The following is a 12,420-nucleotide window of genomic DNA, read 5'->3' on the forward strand; positions in this document are numbered from 1 at the left end:
GGCTCAACCTCGCCGAAGCAATCCATAAACAGGTGCCGCAGGACTGAGAACCAGCGCTTGAAACTGGAAGCCACCGATCCCTTCACCAGCTCTCCACTTTGGATCCACTGAGTCCACCATCCCAATAAATGAGCTCTTTCACAGCAAAAACAAAAACAAAAACAAAACAAAACAAAAAAAACAAAAGTGGGGGACCTGGTTGCCTGTCTGCTCCGGCACCAGGCCTTTCAGAAGCCTCCGCCGAGCCGGAGGCTTCTGAAAGGCCTGGTGCACCAGCGGACAGGCACCCAGCTCCACCGTGAAAAGTGAAAGCGTGTAGGGGACCCTACACGTGCATGATTCAATCATGCACTGGGCCTCTAGTGTTATATAAAGAAGAAGATTGTATCAGCAATTTAGAGGTCAAGATAAGATAATTTTTTAAAAAATGAGAAAAGTAAAAAAGAAAAGAGAATTTTAAAAAATGAGAAAAGTTTCAGGGACCTCTGAGAAAACATCAAGTGTAATAACATCCACATCACAGGGGTACCAGCAGGTGAAGAAAGTGAGCAAGAGATAGAGAACTTGTTTGAGGAAATAATGCAGAAAAATTCCCTAACCCAGTGAAGAAAAAAGTCACACAAGCTCAGGAAGTGTAGAGTCCCATTCAAGATGAACCTAAAGAGACCCACACCAAGACACATCATAATTAAAATGTCAAAGGATAAAGAGAAAGAATCTTTATAGCAGTAAGAGAAATACAGTTAGTTACCTATAAGGGGGCTCCAATAAGGCTGTCAGATGATATCTCAACAGAAACATTTCAGGTCAGAAGAGAATGGCATGAAATATTCAAAGTCATGAAAAGCAAGAACCTACAACCAAGACTACTCTATCCAGAAAGGCTATCATTAAAAATTGAAAACAAAATAAAGAGATTCCCAGACGTAAAACAAACAAAAAAGGCTAAAGGAGTTTATTTCCATCAAACCAGTATTGCAAGAAATGGTAAAGGGCCTGCTTTAAGAAGAAGAAGAAAAAAAGAAATAATGTGAGAGAGGAACATAGGTATAAAGAATAAAGTATCAATAAATAAGTACCTATCAATAATAACCTTAAAAGTAAATGGATTAAGTGCCCTGATGAAAAGACAAGGGGTTGCTGAATAGAAAAACAAAACAAAAGCATGACCCATATATATGCTAGCTAGAAGAAACCCACTGCAGAATGAAAGATACACAAAGACTGAAAGTGAACAGATGGGAAAAATATTCTATGCAAATAAAGACAACACAACACAAAACAAAAACAACCTGGGAAAGTAATACTTATATCAGACAAAAGAGACTTCAAAACAAAGGCCATAACAAGAGACAAAGAGGGTCACTACATAACACTAATGGGATCAATTCAACAAAAACATATAACCTTTGTAAACATAAATGTACCCAACATAGGAGCATCTAAATATATAAGAAAATCTTGGTGGACTTTAAGGGAGAGATTGACAGCAATACAATTATAGTAGGGGAATTTAACACCCCACTGACATCAATAGATAAATCTTTCACACACAAAATCAACAAGGCAACAGTGACCTTGAATGACACATGGGATTGGATGGATTTAATTGATAATTACAGAACATTTTATCCCAAAGCAGAAGGATATACATTCTTTTCAAGTGTACATGAAACATTCTCAAATATAGACCACATGTTAGGAAAAAAAAGGTCTTCATAAATTCAAGAAGATTGAAATCAGATCAACCATCTTTAATGACCAAAATAATATGAAACTAGAAATCAACTACAATTAAAAAATGGGAAAAAATTCAAACACGTGGAGTCTAAATAACATATTATTAAACAATTAATGAATTAAAAATGATATCAAGGGTTAAATAAAAAGTAACCTGGAAACAAATGAAAATGAGAAGACAATAACCCCAAATCTATGGGGCATAGCAAAAGCAGTAATGAAAGGGAAGTTCATAGCATTACAGGCTTACCACAAGAAGCAAAAAAAAATCTCAAGTAAACAATTTAACTCCACACCTAAAAGTAAACAATCTAACTCTATAACAGACAAAACCCAGATTAAACTGAAGAAAAGAAATAATAAAGATTAGAATAGCAATAAATGACACAGAGACTAAAAACAAACAAATAAAAAACAACAAAAGATCAATGAAACCAATAACTGTTTCTTTGAAAAGATAAACAAGATTTACAACCTTTAACCAGACTCACCAAGAAAAAAAGAATACCCATATAGTAAATAAATTCAGAATTGAAAGAGGAGAAGTAACAACGGACACCAGAGAAATACAAAGGATTGTAAGAAAATACTATGAAAAAGTATGTACCAACAAATTGGACAACCTGAACAAAATGGATAAAATCCTAGAAAATTACAATCTTCCAAAACTGAATTAGGAAGAATCACAAAACCTGAATAGACCAGTTATAACTAATGAAATTTAATCAATAATCAAAAATTCCCAGCAAACAAAAGTCCTGAACTAGATGACTTGGCAGGAGAATTTTACCAAACATTCAAAGAAGAAATAATAGGTATCTTTATCAAACTATTCCAAAAAATTCAATAAGAGGGAAGAATTCCAAGCTTTTTTTTTTTTTTTTACAAGGCCAGCTTATCCTAATTCCAAAACCAGATAAAGACACTACAAAGAAAGAAAATTACAGGCCAATATCCCTGATGAATATAGATGCTAAAATTCTTAAAAAATATTTGCAAATCAGATCCAGCAATACATTAAAAAGATCATACACCATAACCAAGTGGGATTTAGCCTGGGGGTGCAATATTTACAAGTCAATAAATGTGATAATCACACAAACAAAATGAAGGATAAAAATCACATGATCATATCAATAGATGAAGAAAAAAACCATCAATAAAATCTACCACCCATTTTTTATAAAATCTCTTACAAAATGGGAATAGAGAGATCAGACCTCAACATAATAAAGGCCATGTATGACAAACCCACAGTCAATATCATACTCAATGGCCAAAAACTAAAAGTGTTTCTTTTAAGATCAGAAACAAGACAGAAATGTTTGCTTTTACCACTCTTATTCAACATAGTACTGGAAGTACTAGGCATAGCAATCAGACAAAATAAATAAATAAATAAAAGGCATTCAAGTTGGAAAGGAGCTGAAGTAAAACTTATTATTTGCAAATGACATGATATTACATATAGAAAACCCTGAACATTCCACCAAAAAACTACTAGATCTAATAAATAAATTCGGCAAAGTAACAGGACACAAAATTAATATTCAGAAATCAGTGACATTTTTATACACCAATAATGAACTATTAGAAAGAGAAAGTAAGGAAACAATCCCATTTACTATTGCAACAAAAAATAATGTACTTAAGAATAAATCTACCCAAGGAGGTAAAAGACCTATACTTGGAAAATTATAAGATACTGAAGAAAAAAAACTGAGAAAGATACAAATAAGAGGAAGCATATACCATGTTTGTAAATAGAAAAAATTAATATCATTAAAATGTCCACACTACCTAAAGCTACCTAAAGATTCAATGCAATTCCTATTAAAATACCAATGTCATATTTCCCAGATCAAGAACAAATATTCCAATAATTTATATGGAATTAAAAAAGACCCTGAATAGCCTCAGCAATCTTGAGAAAGAAAAACGAAGTTGGAGGAATCACACTACCTAATATCAAGCTATACTACAAGGCCATTTTAATCAAAACAGCATGGAAATGACACAAGATCAATGATCAAAACAGAGAGCACAAAAATAAATCCACACCTTTATACTGTCTTAATATTTGACAAATGAGGCAAAAACATAGAATGGGGTAAAGACAGTCTATTCAATAAATGGTGTTGGGAAAACTAAACAGATAATGCAAAAAAATCAAACTAGACTACCTTCTTACATCATACACAAGAATTAACTCAAAATGGATTGAAAACTTAAACATGTCATGAAACTATAAAATCCTAGAAGAAAACATAGGCAGTAAAATTTTAGACATTTCTTGTAGCAATATTTTTGTTGATATATCTCCTCAGCAAGGAAAAAATAAACAAATGGGAGTACTTCAAACTAAAAAACTTTAGCACAACAACAACAAAAAATCATCAACAAAATGAAAAAGGAACCCCCTGAATGGAAGAACAAATTTGCCAATGAGAATCTGATAAGGACTTAATTTCTTAAATATATAAAGAACTTAGGCTACTCAGCATCAAGGAGACAGATAACCCAATTAAAAATGAGCAAAAGACCTGAATAGACACTTCTCCAAAGGGAACTACAGATGGCCAATTGACATGAAAAAATGCTCAACATGACTAATCATCAGAGAGATGTAAATTAAAACCACAGTGAGATATCACCTCGCAACTGTCAAAATAGCTATCATCAGTACATTAACAACAAGTGCCAGCCAGGGTATGGAGAAAAGGGAACCCTAGTACACTATTAGTGGGCATGCAGACTGGTGCAGCCCCTGTGAAAACAGTATAGAATTTCCTCAAAAAATCAAATATGGAACTGCCATTTGATCAAGTGATCTTACTTCTGGGAATATATTCAAAGAAACCCAAAACACTAATTCAAAAGAATATATGCACCCCTATGTTCATAGGAGCATTATTTACAATAGCCAAGATTTGGAAGCAGCCCAAGTGCCCATCTATAATAATAAAAGCATAATATGCTAATTAGACCAGACATCCTTCCAGATGTCCTTCCAGACAACCTTCCGGATGAAGCCGGACCTGTGAGGGAAGCCTGGGTCCTGGATGCCAGAGGGAAGCTGGTGCCGGCAGCTGGGGGAAGGAAGGCAGGCCTATTCTTGTACAAATTTTGTGCATCAGGCCTCTAGTCAGTAAATGAATGGATAAAAAAAGCTGTGGCACATTTACATTATGGAATACTACTTAGATGTTAAAGAAAGAAGGGAAGAAAGAAAGAAAGAAAGAAAGAAAGAAAGAAAGAAAGAAAGAAAGAAAGAAAGAAAGAAAGAAAGAAAGAAAGGAAGGAAGGAAGGAAGGAAGGAAGGAAGGAAGGAAGGAAGGAAGGAAGGAAGGAAGGAAGGAAAAAAGGAAGGAAGGAAGGAAGGAAGGAAGGAAGGAAGGAAGGAAGGAAGGAAGGAAGGAAGGAAGGAAGAAAGAAAGAAAGAAGATTTTACCTTTTGTGACAGTATGAATGGACCTGGAGAGTATTATGCTAAATAATATGAGCTGGTCAGAGAAAGACAAATATCATATGATCTCACTTATATGTGAATGCTAATGAACAAAATAAACTGGCAAACAAAATGGAAACAGGCATGGATACATGGATGGAACAGACTGACAGCTAGCTGTCAGAGGGAATGGGGAGGCTGGTTGAAAGAAGGTGAAGGGATTAAGCAAATAGGAAATGGACAACAGGGAGGGGTGGAATGGAGATGGGAAGAGATTTTGCTTGGGGCAATGGGCTCATGTTATATTGTGCAGGTGATGTTTTGTTGAGTTGTACACTTGTTTTGTGAACCAATGTCACCCCAAGAAATTCAATAAAAAAATGAAAGAAAAAAGAATTTAAAAAATGAGGATAATGTAGGGAGCCTCTGGGACAACTTCAAATGTACCAGCATTTCCATCATGAGGGTTCCAGAAGCAGAAGAGAGCAAGGAATTGAAAAACCTGTGTGAAAAAATTATGACTGAAAGCTTTCTTAACCTGGTGAAGGAAATAGACAAACAAGACCAGGAAGTGCAGAGTCTCAAACAAGATGAACCCAAAGAGGCCCATACCAGGACACATAATAATTAAAATGCCAAGGGTTAAAGTCAAAGAGAGAATCTTAAAAGCAGCAAGAGAAAAGCAGTTAGTTATCCACAAGGGCTGCTCCATCTCACAATCTCAAAGCCCATAAAGCTGAAGTTATGGAGTAGAGCAGTTCTGTCATCACGGTTCTTGTGGAAGAAAATGATGAAATGGCCAGCGTGCAGCTGCTCCTCAGTGAACTCAAGAACTGGGAATCTGTCTTTGCTCCCCTCCAACAGAACACCGCCTGGGATCTCCAGGTAGAGGCAACTGCAGATTAGCACCACTCTCCAGTTACCATGTTTGGCATCCATCTGGACTTTGAGAATTCTCCTCTTGTTATTAGATGTTAGATCCTCTGCTACATTCAGCCTATCCTATAAAATAAAAGCCTAATATGCTAAGTGTCCGGTCGTCCGGTCATCCATTCAACCAATCAAAGCATAATATGCTAATGATATGCTAAGGCTGCTCAACTGCTCACTATGATGTGCACTAACCATCAGGGGGCAGACAGTGGACTGTTCAACCAGATGTGCACTGACCACCAGGGGGTAGATGCTCCAATCGGTAGGTTAGCTTGCTGATGGGGTCCAGCCAATTAGGACTGAGTGAGACAGGCTGAACATGCCCTGGAGCCCTCCCGCATTTCCTCCCTGGCTGGTCAATCTCCGTTGTCCCTCCCTGGCCCTGATCATGCACTGGTGGGATCCTTTGGCCTGGCCTGCGCCCTCTCACTATCTGGTACCCCTAGGGAGATGTCGGAGAGCCAGTTTTGGCCAGATCCCGCTCAACGCAGGAGCTGCCCCCTGGTGGTCAGTGTGCTCCCACAGGGGGAGCTCCACTCAGCCAGAAGCCGGGCTCACAGTTGGCAAGCACAGTTGTGGTGGCAGGCACTAAGGATGTCCAACTGCCTGAGCAGGCCTAAGCTGTCAGTCAGACATCCCTGGAGGGCTCCTGGACTGTGAGAGGGTGCAGGTCAGGCTGAGGGACCCTCCCTGCGAGTACACAGATTTCGTGCACTGGGCCTCTAGTTATTAGAGTAAAATAAATTAGCTGAAAGATTGTGACCCTTCTGACTACTCCTTTGTTCACCTGGGACCTGGGTGAGGGACATCAGGAGCACCACTGAGGCCCTGGACCCAGGTTACCAAGGGAGACCCTGGAACTCTTCAGAAAAGACATTGGCTTAATGAGGGGCAGGGTGCGGCTGGCATGGATGGTGGCACTAGGTTTATTCTCTGTCTTCTCTCTGGACAAGTGGTGGCTGTCGAAGATCTGCCTCAGGGAGGATTTCACCATCCTGCTGCTAGAGTCCAAAGCCAGGAAAACCTCTGCTGTGCCTCTCCATGCTGCCTCCACTACTTGCTGTTGGCTTTAAATGCAAATGGATTAAATGCTCCAATCAAAAGCATAGGTGGCTGAAAAGATAATTAAGTAGACCCTTACATATGCTGCCTAAAAGAGACTCACTTCAGATGGAGAGACACACAGATTGAAAGTAAAGGATGGAAAAAGATATTTCATGAAATTGGAAACAAACAAACAAAAAACTGGGTAACAATACTTGTACCAGACAAAATAGATTTTTTTTTTTTAAAAAAATGGCTATAACAAGAGACAAAGAAGGATCCAGCAATTCCACTTCTGAGTATTTGTTTGAAGAAACCCAAAACACTAATTCCTAAAGATATATACATCCATATGTTTATTGCAGCATTATTTACAATAGCCAGGATATGGAAGCAACTTAAGTGCCCATCAATAGATAAATGGATAAAAGAAGTTGTATATATATATATACCACATATAATGGAATATGATACAGTCATAAAAAAAGAATGAAATTTTGGCATGTGCAACAGCATAGATGAACCTAGAAGGTATTGTGCTGAGTGAAATAGTCAAGCAGAGGAAGACAAATGCCATATGGTTTCATTTATATATGGAAAACAAAATAAATGAACAAGTAAACCAGAACATACAGTTGCCAGGTGGAAGGGGCATTGAGGGGATTTAGAAGTAAAAATTGGTAATTACGGAATAGTCATGGGATATAAAGTACAGCACAAGGAATATAGTAAAAAATATTGTAGTAATGATGTATGGTGTCAGATGGGTACTGGATTTATCGAGGTGGTCACTTCATAAGTTATATAAATGTCAATCATGGGTTGTACATCTGAAACTAATACAATATTGTATGCCAATTGTAATTTAAAATGAAAATATGTTTCTAAAGCAAAAATAAATAAATAAATAAAAGTAAAGAGGGCTGCTTTAGACAGGCAAACTCTTGAACTCTGGTGCATTTGAAATGGCTAAATGGCCATCTGATCACCAGAGGTTTGCAAGGACCATAAAGGGATTCCTGAGCCTTGTTATTTATTCAACTTACATAGGTGGGGATGAAAATAAAGCTATCAGAGTGCCTATGTCCATGGGGAAAATTGATCGCAAGGAGGTTCTCAAATGACAAATAAATACAGCGAAGTTAAGCTGACATTGCTGATCCTGTTGCCCTGCAGTGTTGATTCAGTTGAATTTGGCTGGTTAAGTGGGTTTACCCTCCCTTCACCGTTCCGCACCCCCTCACCCCCGCCGTCCTTGCACTCCATGTGTGTCCATTCTGGAACTGCAAGCGCCAAGGAGTAGGACACCCTGTATCACCCTGCTGCACCCCCCAAACAAACTCGCTGGTCCATTTGTAGAAGTCAATAGGGATGCCCAGTTTGACAGTGAATAATAGGGAACAATGGGACCCCATGATAACTCATATTCTGACATCAAAGGGTCCTCCTAGATCATTGGCTGGGCCATGCTCTTTCTTATTCCAACATGAGGGACTCCAAGAACAAGTGATGGAACTTGGTTCTCTTGACCTTTGTTATCTGCCAAATAAACACATCACATATGGACCATCCCTTATCCCAGCGGGTCCTCAACCTCAGATCCAGCCATGTGAATATTCAAAGTGATTTCCTTTAGTTTTTATCAGCCTCCATCACTTTCCTGTTTCCCTCAGGTCTTCATCAGCCTCCATCACTTTCCTGTTTCCCTCAGGTCTTATTTGGACCTTTAAGAGGTAGGCACCTCCTTCTAGATTAGTCACACAGAATATTGATCTACTGAGCATCTCATTTCTATTTCCCTGTTGTTCTGTCAGATCCATTACATTTTTAGTTTCTTTCATTTTTGAATATACTTCTGAATACATATTTGCTAAAACCATTTTCTCAATGAAATTGCAATAAAAACATAAATCCACATGGTGCACACAACCCAAAGCACTCCAGTTTGTTTCAGTGTTGTGGTTTGGAGAGTTTTCTTTTATACTGTTGCAGAGCTCGGAAAATAATTTTATCAGAGGAGTTTCTCATAAAAAGATGGGGTATTTCGAAATCAGGCAACTTGGCTCCATGTCCTTGTCTTAATGGACCACAAGGCAATTTACCTCTACTTTCCACCATGAATAGGTTATTTACTTACCAGGACTGTAATAAGTGGGATTCTTGTACTTAAGGACATAAATATAAAGTACTTGATCCTAGTATTCAAATCCCTGTAAAACATACTTTTAAAACTATTCCTCACCATGAATCCTTACTCCCCCAAAAGATTATTTTTCTTCCCGGTCCTGCTATATATGAGGTTTATTACCAACCTAAAGTGTGTATGCATGCTGCTCCCTCCCTAGAAGGCAGTTTCCTGTCTCCTTCATACATCCATAACCTGTTCACATTTCCTGGTCCAGCTCAAGTCCAGGACAGTGTGCAGATGTCACCCGCTTGGCTGAACTACAGAACTGACTCCTCACACACACAGCACATGTCTGTCCCTTCCCTTCACCACCCTTCCGTTTACCTCCTACTTAAACTGTAAGCTTTTATAGGACCTTGCCTTGTACTTATATATTCCCATTAAGCACTGAGCCCAGGGATATGCATATCTTGGGTGCTTAGTAAACAGACAATGGACTGCATAAAGACTAATGTAAGTCAATGTAAACAGGGTTTCAGGAAAATAGCTTCCCAGCACAAAGCTGAGCTGTTTGTGGTTCTAAAAGCTGTTCGGGTAGTCACTGGGTTGCAGATCCTGATTTTTACTTTTCTGTAGACATGCAGGCTGGGTTTGCAAAGCACAACTAAAAGACCCGAGTATTTTGGTAATCCGATCAACATACACAGCGCAACTTGACAACTCTGGTTCTAAACGGAGTTTAAGCAGGGAGAAGGGCTTCCGTTTCTCCCTTTGCTTTCCATGTGCAGACAAAGTCATATTAACTCTTGATTTTCCAGGGGTAGGTTCTCAGCTGTATGATCACTTTATCTCATTTGCCTGCAATTTCCTCATTTATAAAAGGAGAGACCTGGAATATTAGATTGTTCTCGAAGATTCCTTCAGCATCCTGCATTCTTGTAATATGCCACTTCCCTTCTCTTCTCTGGTTTTCCCCCCTTCATCAGTTTAGTGCCCATTAACACCCATTGCTACCAGGTAAAGAAGGCAGTCATTTTATGTCTTCATCAGGACCTCTTGTAATAATGGAATAGAGCAGCAATTAAAAATAATTAAAACCCAGTTCCTTAGCTTTTAATTTGATCATGGCTCTGTCATTCTCCTACAGTAACTTAGCTTTTACAAAACTAGTGGTATGTTAAACGGACATGCCTCCTTTGGGAGAAAAAAAAAAAACCTCAGAAGAACTAAAGTGCACACTTTTCTTAAACATATTTTTGATAACCTCTTTTTATCAACACTCTCAGATATGACTCATCATTAGAAGACAGAAGTGGTAGCCATAGAAACTGATTTGAAAAATAATATGGATTTTTTTGATTGACTATAAATAAATGAGGTCACTTCATTTAACTTTTTAATTTATTGATTTTAGATAGAGGAAGGGAGAGAGAGAAACATCGATTTGTTGTTCCACCTAGTTATGCATTCTCTGGTTGATACTTGTATATGCCCTAACTGGGTATCAAACCCACAACATTGGCTTATTAGGAGGATGCTCTAACCAGCTGAGCTACCCGGCCAGGGCCGAGGTCACCCCATTTTAAAAAAAAGGCTATTAATATCTTAATATTAAAGGAGATTCTATTGATAATTACTGAAAATATATGAAAATGATTTCTGAAGGCTTTAATGAAAAGAACTAGAAAAGAGAAAGATTTAAACAGAATTCCCCAATAAAAAGATGAAAATTCAGTCCCTTGACTTCTAGTGCGCTTTTTACAGCACCTGTTCAGTAGTCAAATATGTAACATGATTCACTTTTGAGATTAGGAGACAATACATTTAGTCAAATAGTTCTTCTCTCCTCTTTGTATTGCTTATAACCAATGAATTAGTCTCAATAAAGATACTTTTGCAACGTGCCCAACTCCTAGTTTTTCTAAATTTCCTTATATATGACGTAACGAGAAGTGTGACATAGGATCAACTTACTTTCACAGCGTGTACTCACTGTTTCTATTGTGTGCCAGTACTAACGGAGGCATCTAACATTCGTTTACTGGTTTAGCCCCGCTACAGTCCTAGCAGGTGGGTGTGACCACCCCTTTCCTGTTGATTAGGAACTGAGGCTCAACGAGCTTGAGTAATGGCAGTGACTCATGTGTATACAACAGAATTAGATCCCCCTGAACCTTAGCGTTGTCTTCTCAGGTCTGTAAGATGAAGAGGGTGTGAGCTACTTGGTAAGTAAGCTACATTTATCTGAAGGTAGATCTGACACCAAGTTTCTTCCTATTACAGTGCAGGGCCTTCCTGACTAACAATCCCTAATTAAAAATGTAAGAAATACACTTTTAAGTTGATTCATCTCCAATTTCTTTAAACACAGCCTCCTCCAAAAGTAAGTGGGGAAAATTCTCTCCTGAGGGGTGAAATTGGGAAGGGAGGTACTTGCAATTATCTCTAGGGAAGAATATGGAGATATTAAAAAATATTGACATTATAGTAAATTTTATATTCAGAAAAAGGTTTAAAGGTCTATTGTTTTCATAGTACAAATCCTAGAAAGTTGAGCTCTGGAAATTCTCCATGGCTGGTGGATCTTGGACTCCACTGTATGCACGAGAGCTGAGCCAGTAGCTGTATTCTGGTTGTATCTTTGGACAAGTGTCTAGCCCTATCTATTATCAAATATGGAAAATGAACTGATTTGGATATTTGATTTATAAGGCTTTTTCTAATGATAAACTTGTGTGCCTCATGCCACATCATTTTCTCTAGTAGACCCAAGAAAATAGCTTAAGTTTCAAGGAAAGTTAGTTCTATTTTACTCACACTCACATGCACACACACACACACACACACACACACACATACACTGCATCCATTTTCATCTGATGAATATAATTGCAACATTTATGTCTTCCTTACAACTTTGGTATAATATTTAAATTAAATAATTAGTGATGGTTAATACATTGCTTATTTCTGCAAGGCTAGGGTACAATATATTTTGTGGATGCAATCTAAGGTTTCTGCTACAATCACTAGAAGTTGTATTGCTTATAACTTAGATTGTGCTGATATTTCCAGAAGAGTTAATGAAGTAGAAAATGTTTCAGAAATTAAAATAAAAATTAATGTA

General features: G+C 37.9%; 1 protein-coding gene across 1 annotated transcript; it reads right to left on the reverse strand.

The window, feature by feature from the left end:
• Positions 1-5,878: 5,878 nt before the first annotated feature.
• Positions 5,879-7,115, reverse strand: LOC307102554 (ornithine decarboxylase antizyme 1-like; the record flags this gene model as incomplete). Its single annotated transcript, XM_079776154.1, is given in 4 exon segments — positions 5,879-6,190; positions 6,850-6,916; positions 6,918-6,931; positions 6,933-7,115. Coding segments are annotated over 4 exon segments (576 nt in total).
• Between the last annotated feature and the right edge of the window lie 5,305 nt (positions 7,116-12,420).

Source organism: Cnephaeus nilssonii, assembly GCF_951640355.1.
Source record: "Cnephaeus nilssonii genome assembly, chromosome: 1".
NCBI classification, from domain to species: Eukaryota; Metazoa; Chordata; class Mammalia; order Chiroptera; family Vespertilionidae; genus Cnephaeus; species Cnephaeus nilssonii.